Source organism: Chrysemys picta, chromosome 1 (genome assembly GCF_011386835.1).
Source record: "Chrysemys picta bellii isolate R12L10 chromosome 1, ASM1138683v2, whole genome shotgun sequence".
NCBI classification, from domain to species: Eukaryota; Metazoa; Chordata; order Testudines; family Emydidae; genus Chrysemys; species Chrysemys picta.
The window spans coordinates 354,841,325-354,861,555 of NC_088791.1; the positions used below are offsets into that span (position 1 = coordinate 354,841,325).

Below are 20,231 nucleotides of genomic sequence, written 5' to 3' on the forward strand. Positions count from 1 at the left end.
CTGGGCAGCACAGAATTGGGAGAAGGTGACCAGCGGTCCGTGGAGAAAGAAGTGGTTCGGGACTATTTAGAAAAACTGGACATGCACAAGTCCATGGGGCCGGATGCGCTGCATCCGAGGGTACTAAAGGAGTTGGCGGGTGAGATTGCAGAGCCATTAGCCATTATTTTTGAAAACTCATGGCAATCGGGGGAGGTCCCAGGTGACTGGAAAAAGGCTAATGTAGTGCCCATCTTTAAAAAAGGGAAGAAGGAGGATCCGGGGAACTACAGGCCAGTCAGCCTCACCTCAGTCCCTGGAAAAATCATGGAGCAGGTCCTCAAGGAATCAATTATGAAACATTTAGAGGAGAGGAAAGTGATCAGGAACAGTCAGCATGGATTCACAAAGGGGAAGTCGTGCCTGACTAACCTAATTGCCTTCTATGATGAGATAACTGGCTCTGTGGATGAGGGGAAAGCAGTGGATGTGTTATTCCTTGACTTTAGCAAAGCTTTCGATACGGTCTCCCACAGTATTCTTGCCGCCAAGTTAAAGAAGTATGGGCTGGATGAATGGACTGTAAGGTGGATAGAAAGCTGGCTAGATCGTCGGGCTCAACGGGTAGTGATCAATGGCTCCATGTCTAGTTGGCAGCCGGTTTCAAGCGGAGTGCCCCAAGGGTCGGTCCTGGGGCCGGTTTTGTTTAATAGCTTTATTAATGATCTGGAGGATGGTGTGGACTGAACTCTCAGCAAGTTTGCAGATGACACTAAACTAGGAGGGATGGTAGATACACTAGAGGGTAGGGATCGGATACAGAGGGACCTAGACAAATTAGAGGATTGGGCCAAAAAAAACCTGATGAGGTTCAACAAGGACAAGTGCAGAGTCCTGCACTTAGGACGGAAGAATCCCATGCACTGCTACAGACTAGGGACCGAATGGCTAGGTAGCAGTTCTGCAGAAAAGGACCTAGGGGTCACAGTGGACGAGAAGCTGGATATGAGTCAACAGTGTGCTCTTGTTGCCAAGAAGGCTAACAGCAGTTTGGGCTGTATAAGTAGGGGCATTGCCAGCAGATCGAGGAACGTGATCGTTCCCCTTTATTCGACATTGGTGAGGCCTCATCTGGAATACTGTGTCCAGTTTTGGGCCCCACACTACAAGAAGGATGTGGAAAAATTGGAAAGAGTCCAACGGAGGGCAACAAAAATGATTAGGGGTCTGGAGCACATGACTTATGAGGAGAGGCTGTGGGAACTGGGATTGTTTAGTCTCCAGAAGAGAAGAATGAGGGGGGATTTGATAGCAGCCTTCAACTACCTGAAGGGGGGTTCCAAAGAGGATGGAGCTCGGCTGTTCTCAGTGGTGGCAGATGACAGAACAAGGAGCAATGGTCTCAAGTTGCAGTGGGGGAGGTCCAGGTTGGATATTAGGAAAAACTATTTCACTAGGAGGGTGGTGAAACACTGGAATGCGTTACCTAGGGAGGTGGTGGAGTCTCCTTCCTTGGAGATTTTTAAGGCGCGGCTTCACAAAGCCCTGGCTGGGATGATTTAGTTGGGAATTGGTCCTGCTTTGAGCAGGGGGTTGGACTAGATACCTCCTGAGGTCCCTTCCAACCCTGATATTCTATGATTCTATGATTCTATGAAACTGTATAAAATCAGCTGAGGGTTGGGAGAAGCGCTGTGAGGGAGTCACGTGAGATTATGCATCATACAGCTTGTGGGCCCTAAAGCTCAGCTGCGAAGTCCTGAGGGCAGATACCATTGTGTGGCTTATTTCCTTAGCTTTCAGCTATTGTCTCAAGTTGCAGTGGGGAAGGCCTAGGTTGGATATTAGGAAAAACTATTTCAGTAGGAGGGTGGTGAAGCACTGGAATGGGTTACCTGGGGTTTTGTGGAATCTCCTTTCTTAGAAGTATTTAAGGCCCCACTCCCCTTCCACTCACAGTACCCTAGTGTCCATGGAGCAGCTCCAGGTTTGTTGTCACAGCCCTGCTCAAGCTCCTGTGGCTCGATGCCCACCAGAAATGTACATTTGTGTCCCACACACTAGACCCATGTGCTTTTGATTCAGAGCAACGTTCAGGCCCTGCCTCTGGCTCTGGGTTTCTAGGCCCACTCTCGGGGTGCAGCTTCCACTCTAGCACCTCCCTCTGGGAGTGGGGAGCAGGACACCAAGTGCCAAGGCCCTGAGACTAGTTTCCTTTGCTCTGCACTTCGGCAGGCTTTTCTCCCACGATACAGAGTAGACTGCAGTCTTTTTCAGGACGTGGAAGTATGTCTTATACAAAAATACAAAATTAGAACTCAGAAAGGTCTGGTTCTATAGCTCCATTGCTGTGACACTCTGTACCCCCAAAGCAAAACCCTGGCACCCCACATTCACCATTGTTATATAGTTGCAACAAATCTTGTACAAAATATGTCATGTGAGGTATCTATGGAAAAGCTGTGGTTTGCTGAATGTGATTATCCTATTTGTCTGTCTGTATCAGTTTTGCCTCTGAAGTAACAAATATTGACAATCTACCTGTATTTCAAATGTGTTTCCTCCTGTGGTAACTCCCACAAAGTCGTTAACATCCAGCACATTGTGAATGAATATTCAACTTGATGGCTCATCATGAACACAATTGGCCATGATAGAAGCGTGTCCCCATCTGTAGGCAAAATATTGGTAATGGCCCCTGTGGCAGGTGACCAGCTCATGTGACACTGGACTCCATCTTGTGCCTGAACTTTTCCAGTAACTGTGCTGGTATCTCTGTTTGGGACAATGAAGTTCCCTCCACATGGCAGAAGCTGTAAAAGGGGGAAGTGTTATCACCACTTGGTCTCGTTCCCCCGACAACTCACCACTTTAAAACACAGCTAGAAAAAAAAAGACTTTGACTGGAGAGGTGGTCAGTGGTTGGAAAGGAGAAAAGCAGGAACGTCTCCAAACGTCCACAAATGAGAACAGTTGTGTCCTGCATACAACGAGGCAGGTGATATTGCTGAACACTTCACTATCTTTGAGATGCTGTGTGTGATTCGTATGCTTCCTGATAACCAGAAGATGCACACTTTAGTTGCAAAGTTAATTGGTACGGATCTGGATATAGTCAATAAAATGCCAATTGAGAATCTTTTAGATTATTCTAAATTCAAATAAATGTTTTTGAAGCAATTTCAGATTACCCCTGAAATATAGAGTGAAATTTACAAATCCTAAGAGGGGTGCTGGTATGAGTAATGTGGAATATGTAAAGAAAATGAAAGATTTGATGGGGAAGTGAGCAAGGGACAAATGTGTTACAAGCTTTGAAGGAATGTTTGAAATTGGTCAGGAGCGTTTTTTAAATATATGTAAAGATGATGTAAAGCAATGTTGGTGGGACAAAAGGGTGAAAACTGTGGATGGGATGGCTTCTCTAGCTGATTATTTTGAGTGGACACAAGCATCTATTGTGAATAAACCACAGACACTTGGTTGGAAGCATGTTCCGTTTTTCCCCATTCTTCTATGATCCACAGAGGGCTAGCGAACATGCAAAGTCCCCTTACATCTTTACTTCCCCCTTGGCATACGAAGACATCAAAGATAACCCTAGACTGAGATCCCTACTGAAAGGGACACTGAGGGGAAAGGAAAAAAAATAACTAAATACATGCCAAGGTTCATGGAGGAATTGAACGACCCAATGGATATTGAACAAGCCAAATTGTAAAAGCAAAAGGCATGGTGTAATAAAAACACATGGAAATGCCTACCTGTGATAAAAGAGTTGGTGATGGTGTTAAATCTGATGATGCAAAGTTTGTTGCTAATGGTAAACCTTATAACAAAGAATTTGGTAGTGATGTTAAATCCTATGAAATGGTGTAATATGCATGATTTTGGGGGAAAGCTTTTAGCCAAGAACCCTATGGGGATAGTGCTTCTGAGCTAAACTCTGTAAAAAGGTTCAAAGCTTCTCTCAGCAGGGAAACCATAATAAACCTGGTCTGCTTTGTGAAAGGGGAAACCGAGTCACACCACCTCATGGCATTGCTGAATATCTGTGTTGAGATATCACCAGTTGGAAAAGCAAAATGGTAAAGAATGCTGCACAGACATTAATAGAGTTTTTCTAGTGACCCAGAGAAGGCACACTTGCTGAATTTTGAGATCACTAGACTGAACTACAAAGTGTTGATAGCAACAGAGAATCCTGTGGCACCTTTAAGACTAACAGATGTATTGGAGCATAAGCTTTTGTGGGTGAATAGGCGTCTGACGAAGTGGGTATTCACCCACGAAAGCTTATGCTCCAATACATTTGTTAGTCTTAAAGGTGCCACAGGACTCTCTGTTGCTTTTTACAGATCCAGACTAACACGGCTACCCCTCTGAAAGTGTTGAAAGGTACAGAGAACTGTGCAAGAACACCTGTGGGAATTGTATGGTCAAAACCTAATTAAGGCCTTGGCCACACTGCCACTGCATTAGTCATTGACAAACACCCCTGCAATAAACTAAGGGGGGAGATCTGATATTATGTTCCCTAAAGCAACACTCTCCTGTCCCCATATTTACTATGGTCATATGATTATGATGTGTTTCATATATAGTTTGTCATGTAATGTATCAATGGAAAAGTTATCATTTGCTGAACATTATTACCCTATTTGTATTCATGCATTATTTTTGTACCTAAAGTTATGAATATTAACTATGTACGAGGATTTCAAATATGTTTGTTCATCGGTAACAGCCACAATGGAGTTTCTATCTAGTCTAGCCAGTATATTGTGAATGAACCATTCAAGATTATGGTATATTAAAAAGCATGATAGGCTTTAGAAGAACATTATCCCCACGTCATGGACTTTCCTGTCAATGTTCTAGTCAGGATATGGGTGATGGCCCCTCTTATGAATTATTGAAGCAGGCAAGGGCATGTGACCAGCTCATGTGACACTGGACTACATCTTGTGTCTGAACTTTTCCACTAACTGCACTGGGGGTTTTTGCTTGGAAAAATTAAATTCCCTCCATATGGCAGAAGCTGTATATTAGGGAAAAACGACATTTTCACTTGGCCTCATTCTCCCCACAACTCAACACCCAGAACCACTTTAGAAATAAGGACTGAACTGGGGATGTTGTCCCAAGCTGAAGGGGTTTCTAGCCTGTGTATGACAGATGGATGGACTGTTTGTCCCATATGGGTGAGACACTCCTTGATTCAAATCCTGTCTAACGTATAGAGCTTAGATTGCAATTTTGTTAATTTCTTAAGTAACCACTTTGATCTGTTCTCTATAACTTATAATGACTTAAAATCCATCTTTCTGTACTTAGTACATCTGCTTTCTATTTATTTACCTAAAACGTTGTGTTGGTTGAAGTATAAAGGGAAATCTGCTCAGGAACAGGGGCTGGTGCATTGTCCTCTCCACATTGAGGGAAGGGGGCAGGGCAATAAACTTACACTGGTCAGTCTTCTGAAAAGGGCAAGACAGTACGGCTCTGGGGTCTTAGGCTGAGGATCTGAGGGAACTCGCTGGATCCTCTCTATCATTTGTTCATGAGTGGCTAGTGGAAACTTTCACATAACTGCAGGTGTCTGTCTGTGTATGACTCTTTAAGTGCAAGACCTGGAGGGGCTTGCTGCATTTCACAGACTCACAGTGGGCCAAGGTTGGTATGCGAGAGGGCTCGAGGGTACCCCTGTTTCAGGTTGCACCCTGCAGAAGTCCATCATGTCTACAAAACGAACAGGCCCTATGACAGTATGAGTCCATTTACCACTTTTCATGTGCTCTGTTACTGACGGAGAGACCGTTTTTATGGCAGGGAACTCAGAACTCCAGGGGTCTGTCTGTCATTCTCTTTGTGACTTTGGCCAAGTCATGTCTCCCTGTACCTCAGTTTACCTATGGATTTAATGGGGATGTGTTCATAGTGACTTTCCTTTGCTCGGTCTTTTGAAGATCCTTCTATGTGGTATAATAATAGTTACTAATTAGAATTACTAAACTCTGACCCCTTAGCGAAGATAGGGTGACCAGATGTCCCAGTTTTATAGTGACAGTCCCGATTTTTGGGTCTTTTTCTTATAGTTACTGATGAAAATTACCGATCTATGATCCCTTAACAAAAATGTCATGTGCCTCCAGAAAGACTTCGTGTCTCCTCTCAGTCATCTTTCTCCAGATCTGTCTGTCTACTATCTACCCATCCATCCTGGCCATTTACACAGCATCAGATCCTCTGAGACCTAGGCATTATCCCTAGCTTTCTTAGTAATCAGCTATAATTTTTAAATATACACAAATACACAGAGCAGCCAATTCCTCTCTGATTGAGTGGAGACCCCAAGAGTTCTCATCTCCCTTTGGGAAGGTCCCTTAATTACTGTTTGCTGCTAAAGCTGGATAACAAACACATTAGTGCAGACATGGAAACAAAGTCATGAGCTCGAGTGTGTCAAGTCTCCAGCCTGTCTGCATCCAGATGCCGCTTCTCCAAAAGAGACTGAGTGAACCCCACTGGGATTGCACAGAGCTATATTTTCAACAGTGCACATCCTTGTGTCAGCTCTCAGCGTGGGATGCTGCTGCAGATGCTGGGGTGAGAGAGGTGTGGGACACGGCTACCTGAGGGGGATTCCCAGTGAAGAGGTTTCTGTCTCAGAAATCACAGGTACCCATCTCTTTCTGTTCAACAAACGAAGTGCAATGTATGCATGATGGGATAGAAAACTTTTTTTTTTTCATTTCCACTCCACACAGCCACTAAACATCCCAGGGCCCTTGCCACAGGTGCTGAATTTGCTCCAATATCCTGGGCCAAAATGTCCCTCTTTGCTGTGCTCCTCGGTGATGGACTCCAGCCGTAAGGTGGCTGCATTTCAGTGGCACAATGGATCCTTCAGGATGAAAGTTGTTACTCGATGTCCAGGAAAAGGCCAGATTTGGAGGCTGTGGTCCCTAGTTTGCTCAGACCCCCATGAAGCGCTATGTCAGCCCCGCTGTCGTATTTTAAGTGTAGACAAGCCCTCAAGCAGATCATCCAGAAAAAACATCCAGTCTGGAGTAAGAACTGAGTAAAACCTCAGGAGCCAGCTGTGTGTTAATGCACAGACACTGTCACCTCCGCCTCTTGCAATTTAAAGCTTTGGCTGTTAGCAGGGCAGGGTGGGGGGTGGGTGTTACCAGACTTTATCTGCTGAAAAGCATGGAGGTGCTTGGGCTCCTCACTAGCAGAAATATAACAATTTTTCAACGTGGGCAAGACATCTTCTCCCCTAGCTTCATTCTAGAAATTGGCTGACGTGTTGTGCCTGCAACTTTCAAAATGCAATTCAGACAAACGTAGACACCCAGCGTGAGAAATTTCAGGTTAACATTTGGCAAACTAATACACAACTGAAAAAGAAGTCTTGTAATCGAAGGTGTCAGACAGATTTAACGATGGGTGGTGCCACCAGCAACACCAACTATGGCTAATACAGTTGTGAATCCCATTCAGCTAAGCTCTTTGCTCCAATAATGTATGTGGCAAGGAGTTCCACAGGCCAAATATGGATTATATAAGCACTTTTCTTTTATCAATTTTATATGTTCAGAGTTTCAATGTAATTGAATGTTCCCTTGTTCATGTGTTATGAGACAGAATAAATATCAATGTCTGAACTACTTTCTATATCAAGTTTCAGAGTAGCAGCCGTATTAGTCTGTATCCGCAAAAAGAACAGGAGTACTTGTGGCACCTTAGAAACTAACACATTTATTTGAGCATAAGCTTTCGTGGGCTACGTCCCACTTCTTTGGATGCATAGAATGGAACATATATTGAGGAGATATATATACACACACATACAGAGAGCATGAGCAGGTGGGAGTTGTCTTACCAACTCTGAGAGGCCAATTGGCTCTCTGTATGTGTGTGTATATATATCTCCTCAATATATGTTCCATTCTATGCATCCAAAGAAGTGGGATGTAGCCCACGAAAGCTTATGCTCAAATAAATGTGTTAGTCTCTAAGGTGCCACAAGTACTCCTGTTCTTTCTATATCAATAGATTAATAGGGTTCAAAGTCAGAAGGGACCATCAAAACATCTAGTCTGACCTCCTGTACCACACAGGACATTAAATTTCACGCAGTTACCCCAGTACTGAGATCCATAACTTGTGTTTGAGTAAGACCTTTTCTCCACTCGGATTTTATATCATTGAATCAAAGAGTGACAGGGTTAGAAGGTTCTGCAATGATCTGCTAGTCTAACCCCCTACCAAGATGCAGGATTTGTTGACTCTAAACCACCCCAGACAGATGACTATCCAGCCTCCTGTTGAAAACCTCCAGTGAAGGACTTTCCACAACCAGCCTGGGCGTCTGTTCCATTGTTGTCTTATTCTTACAGTTGGGAAGTTTATCTGAGATTAAATCTAAATCTGATGTGCTGTAGTTTGATCCCATTGCCTCTTCTCCTGCCCTATGTGGCAAAAGAGAACAACTTTTCTCAATCTTTTTTAAGGCAGCTTTTCAAGTATCTCAAGAACCCTGTCATGTCCCCCCTCAATCCTCCCTTTTCCAAACTAAACATACCCCGTTCCTTCTTCCTTTGCTCGTGTGGCTTGCATTCCATCCTGTGGCTCATCTTTGTCACTCGCCTCTGGATCCTTTCCAATTTCTCTACATCCTTCCTATATATTGGAGACCCAAACTGGACACAATACTCCAGCTGAGGCCTAACCAGCACAGAAAAAGTGCTACTATCCCCTCCCAGGACTGGCATGTTATGTCTCTGTTAATGCAAATGAAAATTGCATTTGCTTTTTTTTTTTTTTTTGGAATAGCAAAAACATCACACCCCTGAGAGATGTAGCTATATCAACCTGACTCAGGTGGAGACAGTATGAGGTCTACTGAAGAATTCTTCATCAAACTAGCTACCACCCCTCGGAGAGGTAGATTATGTACGCTGTCAGGAGTACACCCACCAAAGTACCCACGGGGCTCTTGGCGATGGAAAAGGGGTCTGGGGCACAGCACCGGAGATACTGTTTGCCTCCCTGGCTTTCTGGTACATGTGCCTCAGCTCCTTCCCTGCCATTAGTGTCAGTAGTGCTTACACAGAAGTACTGAGGCAGCCCTCCTGTAGTGTTTTAAGGCCCAGGATTCAATGCAAGGAAATGATAAAACTGCTTGTTTGTTTGCTGCTGCCATCTGCTATCACAACTTGCATGGAAACAAATAAAGAGTGTTTATAATTCAAATAACTTTGCTTTTAGAGCCAACCCCCCCACCATACATACACACACAGACACATGCACATTCTTGAGGGGGGGAAATCCCGAGGGAGGGCTGACTTTTAGAGCTGGGTGTAAGTCCAGCTGTCTTTTGAAAAGCTGTCTGTGGGGGTGGAGTGTAGGCCAAAGCGTGAAGTCCCAGAAATGTGAAAGGAGTGTGCGGGTGGAGTCTGGGGAGGGCATGGGACAGAGCTCTGAATGTGCTGAAGGGGAAGGAAGACACACATCTGCTCAGTCTGGGGGGTTATGGGAGACTGCAGCATGTTGGTTTGATGTCAAAAAATTTTATCAGCCTTGTTGTTGCGTCCCTCAGTGTATGCCTCATTTTCTTTTCTTTCCTGCTTCTTGATTTCTCTCCAGGGCCTGCGTTCCTTCTTGTCTGTATCAGAGAACTGCAACACCTCCCAAAACATATCTCACTTGCTCCATCTTGGGCACTTTCTTATCCGGTGGAGACACTCGGCTGCGGTGGACGGGGTGTCTCCTTTCTAGGACATATCTGGTGAAGCACAAGTAACAATAAACAGAAGCGTTATTGTTAAGTGTACATATAGCATTGAAATGCTATATTAAAAGACACCCCTGGTAACACACCAATCTCCTTCTGGCTGACCCTTGACAAGCACACATGCCACAAGGATGGTTAATGTACCCCGTGTGGAGGGACATTGTGCGTGGGAGAAAAGCAATGTGAAAGGGGTCGCGGGACATTTCTGACGGGACAACACTCTAAAGTTTCTCAACCATTTCCACATGCAGGGGTTATTGTGGCAGATATCTCTCTCCTGAGAGTAAGCAAGGATGTATCTACTACACACTTGTGTCTTGTGTCCAGGTCACTATGCTGCTTGCCTGTGTGCCTGTTTGGTCCTTGCCCAAGTAATTGCGGAATGGGCCGGGAAAGTGTCCCTCAATGGAGGAAGGAACAAAGCAGCTCTACCAAGGAATCTCCGGCACAGGATTGTGGAGTACCTGCAGGAAAGTTTCCTCAAGATCTCTCTGGAGGATTCCCATGAAATCTTGGTGTGTATCAACAGCCTGCCCCCCGCATTGCCTAGTTGCACGGGGAAATGCCCAGCACACAGAAACACAGCCAGCCTTGTACATTTCTCTGTCCCTAACCTACCTTCACACTTCACAAAGCAAAACCACTTACCAGGGGTCACCTCTCCTGTTTCTGGCTCACCAGATTGCGACTGCAGAGACTACCTGGACACCTCCAGAGTGGAGAACAGCTCCTGACTGGACACAGCACTGGGCGACCCCGGCATGGGCTCCAAATCTTCTAATGCCTCCACCTCTTCCTCAATGTCTTCCTTCTTTGGGTTATGTCCAGTTTCTGTCGGCTCCAGCCCCACCAAAATGCCTACAGTGCTCTTGGCAGTGGAAATGGGGTCACTGTTGAGGGTAGCATCCAACTCCTTATAAAAACGGCAGGTCTGTGGCACAGCACCGGAGATACTGTTTGCCTCCCTTGCCTTTTGGTACATGCGCCGCAGCTCCTTCACCTTTGCTGTGCACTGCAGTGTGTCCTGATCACAGCTCTTTTCCCACACGCTGCACAAAATCTGCCCTTTGCTATTGACATTCCTATGGCTGGAGCGCAGCTGGGACTGCACGGCCTCCTCTCCCCAAATACTGAGCGGATCCAGCAGCTCCGCAGTGTCCCAAGCGTGGAGCTGCCATGGCCACCTGGGAAGGTGTGATGTCAGCACTCCACACCGAGCAAACAGGAAGAGGAATTTCAATATTGCAGAGCCTTTAAAGGGGGAGGGGCAGAAGGTTTTTACCTCGATGCAGGAGAGAGGAGTTGAAACTGTTCACCGGAGCAGTCAGGATGGGCAATGTGGGAGGCCTTCGGGAGGCCAATTACAGCGATGAAAACAAGCAAAAGTGTCTAAACTGGCACTTTGCCGACAAAACTTTTGTGTAAAGACCCTTAAAATTCTTGTTAAGGTGGTTTTATTATGTCACTGAAATTGAGGAGTTCCGTAGTTGAAAGTGGCTTTGCAGTGTGTACACCTCCACTATTTCTTCATTAAAAGCTGCTTTTTTGTGGGGAAAAAAAAAACATGGCAGTGTAGACAAGGCCTAAGGAACAATGATGGATAACCAGTATCCACACCTGTGTTTCCTGCTGGTTCCCAGTAAGGTTTCCCACATGACTATGTGAGGGAATTGTTGAGGCAGGGAGCACCCTAAAATATGGAATTGACATTAGTAAGCGGAGTGCCCCAAGGGTCGGCCATGGGCACGGTTTTGTTCAATATCTTCCTTAATGGTCTGGATGATGGCATGGTTTTGCACCCTCAGCAATTTGCAGATGACACTAAACTGGGAGGCGTGGTAGATACACTAGAGGGTAGGGATCGGATACAGAGGGACCTAGACAAATTAGAGGATTGGACCAAAAGAAATCTGATGAGGTTCAACAAGGACAAGTGCAGAGTCCTGCACTGAGGATGGAAGACTCCTATGCACTGCTACAGACTAGGGACCGAATGGCTAGGTAGCAGTTCTGCAGAAAAGGACCTAGGGGTCACAGTGGACAAGAAGCTGGATATGAGTCAACAGTGTGCTCTTGTTGCCAAGAAGGCTAACGGCATTTTGGGCTGTATAAGTAGGGGCATTGCCAGCAGATCGAGGAACGTGATCGTTCCCCTTTATTCGACATTGGTGAGGCCTCATCTGGAGTACTGTGTCTAGTTTTGGGCCCCACACTACAAGAAGGATGTGGAAAAATTGGAAAGTGTCCAGCGGAGGGCAACAAAAATGAGTAGGGGTCTGGAGCACATGACTTATGAGGAGAGGCTGAGGGAAATGGGATTGTTTATCTCCGGAAGAGAAGAATGAGGGGGGATTTGATAGCTGCTTTCAACTACCTGAAGGGGGGTTCCAAAGAGGATGGAGCTTGGCTGTTCTCAGTGGTGGCAGATGACAGAACAAGGAGCAATGGTCTCAAGTTTCAGTCGGGGAGGTCCAGGTTGGATATTAGGAAACACTATTTCACTAGGAGGGTGGTGAAACACTGGAATGCGTTACCTAGGGAGGTGGTGGAATCTCCTTCCTTGGAGGTTTTTAAGGCCTGGCTTGACAAAGCCCTGGCTGGGATGATTTAGTTGGGAATTGGTCCTGCTTTGAGCAGGGGGTTGCACCTGATGACCTCCTGACGTCCCTTCCAACCCTGATATTCTATGATTCTATGGTTCTATGATTTGTTCATCATTCATTTATCTGAATAATGAAAATGTAACTTTTTAGTGTGTGAAGAGTGACCAATCTGCTTCATCCATGAGAACAGCCTCCAGTAGTACATGCAGTGTCTCATACTCACATTGTCTCTCCTTCCAGGTAATTGTACTGCGACCATCACCCTGGGCATATACAGGAAGTCAGGGAAACCTACAGTACATGCAGGAGACACCGTTCTGCCTCAGAATTGGACACCTTCTCCCCTACTCCATGTCAGATTCCAACACAACTGAATTCACCAACCCCTCCACCTTCATCCTGCAGGGCATTCCTGGCCTGGAGGCATCCCATGTCTGGATCTCCATCCCCTTCTGCACCATGTACATCATAGCCATCTTGGGGAACTTCACCATCCTGTTCACTGTAAAGATGGAGCGGAGCCTCCATGGTGCCATGTACTATTTCGTCTGCATACTGGCTGTTACCGATCTGGTCCTGTGCACGTCCACCCTGCCCAAAATGCTGGAAATCTTCTGGTTCAATTCCAGGGAGATCGATTTCAGTGCCTGCCTCACCCAGATGTATTTCATTCACTGCTTCACAGTGATAGAGTCAGGCATCTTTGTGGCCATGGCTTTGGATCGTTACGTGGCCATCTGTGATCCCCTGAGACATTCCACCATCCTGACGAACCCCTTGGTGGCCAAGATCAGCCTGGCTGTGGTGCTGCGTGGCGGCATAGTCGTATTGCCCTATCCCTTCTTGGTCAGACAGTGGCCATATTGCACAACCAATATCATCCCCCAGCCGTACTGTGTGCACATGGCCTTGGTGAAGCTGGCCTGTGCAGATACCCGCTTCAGTAGTTACTACGGTCTCTTTGTGCTATTCTGTGTGATGGGTCTGGATGGGATTTTTATCACTGTGTCCTATACCCAGATCCTCAGGGCCATCTTCAGCCTCCCTACAAAGGACGCCCGGCTCAAGACTTTTGAAACCTGCGGCTCCCACCTTTTTGTCATTTTAGCCTTTTACATCCCAAGTCTCTTCATCTCGCTGATGTACAGATTTGCCCAAAATGTGCCCCTGCATTTCCACGTTCTCATTTCCAATGTGTACATCTTGATGTCCCCCATGCTAAACCCCATCGTCTACGGAGTGAGGACCAAACAGATCCGGGACAGGCTGCTCCGGCTCTTTACTCAAAGAGGGGCCTAAAGTTTTCTCCTGGTGCTCTGGCTCTCAGAACAAGCTCTGTGCAGAGCTGTCTGGTGACATGGTGCTGGGCCCCCTTCCCTGAATCACTTACTGGACAGTCAAAGTGACATTAAATACTCTCTTGGCCTTGCTGTGCTGTGTCAGTGTGACTAACTGAGAAATCATTCTGTGTACAACTCATTCTCCTATAGGATTGCCACCCTTCTAATAGCTGTTGACTGGACCTCTGAGGCCCCAAGCCCTGACCTGCCTATTCCCAAAGGCTCTGCCACCTGCCCCACCTCTTTCCACAAGGTCGCTTCCACTGTCCCATCTCCCCCAAGGCCCCACTCCCTTCTCCATCTCTTTCTCCAGTGCCCCGCCTCACCTCTACCACTTCCCGCAAAACCCCACCCATGTTTCTCACACCGCTCCTCTCCAACCCCATCCACTTGCTGGATCATCTCCACCTTCCTCTCCCACAATCTGGGCAACCTCTGCTCCGGGACTGGGATGGGAGCTGCTGCAGCCTGGCAAGGAACCGGCAGTGAGAAGGCAGCGCTGGAGCTAACAGGCCAGTGCAGAGCAGAGAGGGAAGGCAGGAAACCGTATAAAATCAGCTGAGGGTTGGGAGCAGGGCTGTGATGCAGTAACAGCTTGTGGGCTCTAAAGCTCAGCTGTAAAATCCTGAGGGCAGAGACCATTGTGTGACTTATTTCTTTAGCTTTCGGCGATGGTTTCAAGTTGCAGTGGGGGAGGTCCAGGTTGGATATTAGGAAACACTATTTCACGAGGAGGGTGGTGAAGCACTGGAATGGGTTCCCTAGGGAGGTGGTGAAATCTCCATTCTTAGAAGTTTTTAAGGTCAGGCTTGACAAAGCCCTGGCTGGGATGATTTAGTTGGGGTTGGTCCCGCTTTGAGCAGGGGTTTGGACTTCCTGAGGACCCTTCCAATCCTGATATTCTATGATTCTATAATTTGTTCCTCCTCACTGGGGGCCTGTAGCTGGCAAGGTCCCTGCAATGGGGATGGGCTGGAAGCCTTTGTCCTCATTGACTCATAGACTCAAATACTTTAAGGTCCGAAGGGACCATTATGATCATCTAGTCTGACCTCCCGCATGATGCAGGCCACAAAAGCTGACCCACCCACTCCTGGAATAATTCTCTCCCTTGACTCAGCTGTTGAAGTCCCCAAATCATGATTTAAAGACTTCAAGTCGCAGAGAATCCTCCAGCAAGCGACTCATGCCCCATGCTGCGGAGGAAGGCCAAAAACCTCCAGGGCCTCTGCCAATCTACCCTGGATGAAAATTCCTTCCCGACCCAAAATATAGCGATCAGCTGAACCCCGAGTATGCGGGCAAGATTCTCCAGCCAGACCCTCCGGAAAAAGTTCTCTGTAGTAACTTTAAATATCCCATCATTGACCATTGTTACTAATTACCATCGATGGCACGTTATTGACCTATTGACTAAAATCACGTTATCCCATCAAACCATCCCCTCCATAAACTTATCAAGCTTAATCTTAAAGCTAGAGAGGTCTTTTGCCCCCACTATTTCCCTCGGAAGGCTGTTCCAGAATTTCACCCCTCTGATGGTTAGAAACCTTTTTCTAATTTCAAACCTAAACTTCCAGACAGCCAGTTTATATCCATTTGTTCTCGTGTCCACATTAGTACTGAGCTGAAATAATTCCTCTCCCTCCCTGGTATTTATCCCTCTGATATATTTAAAGAGAGCAATCATATCCCCCCTCAGCCTTCTTTTGGTTAAGGTGGACAAACCGAGCTCCTCGAGTCTCCTTTCATATGACAGATTTTCCATTCCTCGGATCATCCTAGTGGCCCTTCTCTGTACCCCTTCCAGTTTGTATTCATCCTTTTTAAACATGGGAGACCAGAACTGCACTCAGTACTCCAAATGAGGTCTCACCAGTGCCTTGTATAATGGAACCAGCACCTCCTTATCCCTACTAGAAATACCTCGCATAATGCATTCCAGGACCACATTAGCTTTTTTCACGGCCACGTCACATTGCCGACTCATAGTCATCCGGTGATCAACCAGGACTCCGAGGTCCTTCTTCTCTTCCGTTACTTCTAACCGATGCGTCCCCAGCTTATAACTAAAATTCTTGTTAGTCATCCCTAAATGCATAACCTTACACTTCTCACTATTAAATTTCATCCTATTACTATTACTCCAGTTTACAAGGTCATCCAAATCTCCCTGCAGGATATCCCGATCCTCCTCCGAATTGGCAATACCGCCCAACTTTGTGTCATCCGCAAACTTTATCAGCCCACTCCTACATTCGGTTCCGGCCTCAGGGACAGGGCAAGGGATCAGCTTTGAAGCGAGGAGGACAAGAGCTGAGAGAGATGTAAGGATCAGCCCCTGTGTAAGCTGGGAAGGCGGGATGCTGGGCAGATGCTGGGATGGCTGTGATAGCTCACACAGAGGGAGATAAATGGCACATCTACCATTAGCCAGAAATTTACATGGCACCCTATCTGGAATGACAGGACACCCACTGCCCAGGGGCTGAGCTGAACGGTGAAGCTGAGTCTAACATGCTCTGCATGACGCTTTTGATCACTACATCTAGAATTTCTTAAGTTGTACTGCCAGGCAGCATTCTCCCATGTCATGGATGGGCTGAGCCCCGCAGAGGTAAAGTGATTTACTCAAGGCCACACAATGAGTCTGTGGCAGAGCTGAGAATAGAAACCGGGAGTCCTGACCCCCACCGCCTCCAGCACCACTGCTCTGGCCATGAACTGGCATTGCTCCTCTGCATTGTGTTAGATACAGTGAGACTATTTGTGTGTTGTGATCAGTGGAGTTTCCGTCCTTCTTAAACAGGAGGAATTTATTAAAGAAACAGCTAAAAACTACAGACACAAAAACCGGTTTCCACACAGTGCAGAGTTCTACCTTGTCTTGCTTGTTTACCAGGGACCACACACTGCCTGGAACTCCATAGAAAGCATAAAGGCCAACGATGTGCTAAAAGGAACCACATCAGTGCAGTGTGTGACCCTGCTGCCTTGATTAGGGCCTTTGGGTAGCAACACACTAGAAATAATAACTAATCATCTCCATTTAGTGCAGGGAGAAGATGTGCCCAAGGTCACCCAGTGAATGTGGGGAAGAGCTGGGACTCTTCACTCCCAGCTCACTGGTCTCTTCTGACACTTTATCTCTAGTTAAAATGTCTTGGGCCAAATCCTCAGCTGGTGTAAGTGGTTGCAGCCTCACTGAAATCAGGGGAGATCCCCAGCACTAAAGAACCAATGGAGAGAGAGCACCATGAATCTGTGCTGCTGCATGGACCATACAAGCCGCGTCTGAGACACTAAACCAGGGATTGGAAGCGAGGGACTCTGGGCTATTTTCCTGGCTCAAGACATTTTCCTTCCTGCTGCCTCAGTTTCCTCATCTGTAAAAGGGGGATACCTCCTGGGAGGAGTGAGCAATACTGTGTGTAGAACCTATCAACAGTCAATTCTGTCCATGTGTGACCGTGCTTCAGTGGGACATGGCTGAGGAAGCCAAACTCAGGACAAACTACTGAGAAAGAGGGTAGACTTACCCCATGATGGTGGTTATTCTATGATTACATTATACCAAGCCAGTAAAAAACTTAACCTTCTGTCTCACCACACTGTTTAACTAGAAGTCAGAAATGCATTCTCCTGACACATCGCAGCTCTTCGCTCATTACCCGGACACTGGACTCCAAGATGAGCGGTCACTGAAAACCAGTTTCCACCACAAATTGGATCTTTCTAATCTGAAGGGAGCAGCCACTTATCGAGGTCGATATATAACTCAGATCTTACCCAATAATTCCATTTCTGCCATCCCTTTAGCTATTAAAAACTAAAGGTTTAATGATAAAATAAAGCAAGAAGAGTTATAAATGGTTAATAGATCAAATACATCCAAGTGGTTTTTCAGTGTTCAGAGGTCAGCATCACAGCAGTGATGGAATAAACTGCTAGCTTGCAAAAATCTCTCTGGAAATTACACAAGCATGTTGGGGGTCATTAGTCCTTGTTCAGAGCTTCCTTGTTAGAAAACCAGTGAAGAGAAATCAAGACAATACAGAGATGTCTCGGGGGACCTTTTATATCCTCTGCCCTGTGCTTGGAATTTTATTGTCCCAAACAAAGCACCTACCAGAACATTGCCAATATTAATAACTTTGGACACAAAGATGATACATGGATATAAACAAGATAATCATACTTAGCAAATCATAACTTTCTCATTGACATCTGACAGGACATACTTTGTACAACATTTGTTGCAATTGTGTAACTGTGGCAACAACAATGATAAAAATGGTCCTATTCGATCATACAACATCACACAATGTTCTCGTTCCATGAGGATGCGACATCTTCTAGTCACCTAAGCAAGGACCATTGCCTGGGTTCTAGCAGGGCAAGCAGCTGGGATGCTAGAGCCACTGGAGGATGGAAAGAGCGGATAAAAATCTGTTTTGCCATGGGGAGGCTGGTCCTTGTACAAAGAAAGGAGGAAAGAGTTCTTTAAAAGTGAGAGGTGGAGTCTGTGAACTTGGCTATTTCCTCCAAGCATCACCAGCCAGTCCACTTGGCTTTGAACAATCTGCTCATACAGGGGTGCTTTTGAGTGTTGGTAGTGGGGCAGCGACACCGCTCTGAGACAAAAGGCTAGGCTGACTGGGGAAGCAGCCACAGCTGGGGCCATGCCCCAATCAGGCCACAGCTGGCCCTATAAAAGGGCTGTGAGCCAAGAGCTAAATCAGTCTCTCCCTAGCTCTTGAGAGAGAAGGACCTGGCTGCTTGAAGGATACTTGAGGTGGAGCAGGGCTGGGGAAAGGGAGGGTGAGCTGGGGAGCTACAGCCTGGCAACTTTCCCAGGCTGCAGGCCTTGATAGAGGCCTGTGCAAGTACGGGTGCTGCGAGGAGCAGTCCAGGGTTAGGCAGCAGGTCCAAAACCCCCTTGCCAGTGATAAGTGGTTTACAGACTGCAGTCTGCCCCAGTGAGCGGGGCCTAGATGATGACTGGCAGTAGCCACTAAGGGAAGGTGGGGATAGAGGGTTGGGGGTTTCCCTGGGAGGGGAGACCCAGAGCGTGGTGAGGTGGTGCTGGGTCAGAACCCTGAGGTAAAGGGCACCGGGGTCCGGGAAGGACACGGGGGCCTAAGGCAGGCAAGACACCAGCCTGCAGAGAGCGCTCTAGGCTGGACAAGAGATAATTCCAAGAATAACCAGCAGGAGGCTCTGCTTCGGTGAGTCATCGCTATGCTACAGTGTCCCTGTGTTTTCTGGGACTAGCCCACGGACAGACCTCCTGTGATGGGATCCCCGGGGTGCAACCAGGACTGTGGGACAGCTGAGCCCTCTGTCCCACCAACCTGGGGTATCCCTCTCTCTTGTTATGCTGAGTGAAGCCACAAACCTCTGGCAGGTTTTGCGCGTACACAGCCATCCACAGGCAGGGACACACCCAGCTGAATTACATGAATAATCTCCCAGCCACTCATAACTAACAGTAGAGAGGCTCCAGCCACTTGCCCCCAGCTCCCCAGCCTTGCACCAAAGAACTGCACTGTCCTGCCCTGGTATGAAGCCTGGCCAGTGTAAGATCGTTACCCAGTCCCGCCCCTCCCTCGATGTGGAGAGGACACACATTAACCTCTGTAACCTGAGCTGAGATATCCCAAGCACTTGAACCAAAACACATGTTTTAGATAAAATATAAAACAAATTGATGAACTTCAGAAGATAGGTTTGAAGTGATTATAAGTAGCAGGATTACAGATCAGAGTTGCTTATGTAAGAAACAAAAATAAAATACAGAAAAAAAATTATTTGCACAAAGGGACTGAGAGCCCCACCCAGAATAGGCATTTGCCTGGTGTTCAGGGCACTCACGTGGGATGTGGTACACTTGTGTTTAAGTCCCTGCTCCAAATCAGATAGAGGAGAGATTTTGTCTGGGTCTCTCACATCTCTCTCAGGTCTAGAAGTCGAAATCATGAAATGGTTGAACTCGAGTGCCTCATTTGTATTAAATGAGGATATTGATGTAATAGGCATCCCAGAAACTTGGTGGAATGAGGATAATCAATGGGACACACTAATACCAGGGTACAAAATCTATCGGAAGGACAGAACAGGTCATTCGGCTCGGGGAGTGGCACTATATAAGAAAGAAAGAGCAGAATCAAAAGAAGTAAAAATCTGAAATGAAACAAACTGTACCACAGAATCTCTATGGATAGTAATTCTGTGATGGAGTCACAGGTCCGATGCTCTGGACCTGCTCTGTATGAAGCCAGCCAGGACTCCAGTGTAGTGTGTCTCCTCTCAGGGCAGGCTATCCAGGGCAAAAACCTCCTCGGCTATGGCATTCCTGGTCTGACCTCGGAGCATTCAGCATCCCTGTTCACACCGTACACTTTCTGTTGGCAGGTGCACCTGGACGGGACCCCTGGAGAAGCCAGAGGGCCCTGCACCCCAACTTCCCAGTCAGCTGTGACTCTCAGCCAGCGTTGTAAAACA

At 46.7% G+C, this 20,231-nt stretch overlaps 1 protein-coding gene across 1 annotated transcript; it reads left to right on the forward strand.

Moving 5' to 3' along the window:
- Positions 1 to 12,687: 12,687 nt before the first annotated feature.
- Positions 12,688 to 13,686, forward strand: LOC135972400 (olfactory receptor 52R1-like). Its single transcript, XM_065550373.1, has one exon. It carries the CDS (start codon positions 12,688 to 12,690, stop codon positions 13,684 to 13,686), a length of 999 nt encoding a protein of 332 aa, XP_065406445.1.
- Positions 13,687 to 20,231: the final 6,545 nt, after the last annotated feature.

Coding starts and splice junctions, on each gene's coding strand:
- LOC135972400 (XM_065550373.1), top strand. CDS start 12,688: ATGCAGGAGACACCGTTCTGCCTCAGAATTGGACACCTTCTCCCCTAC.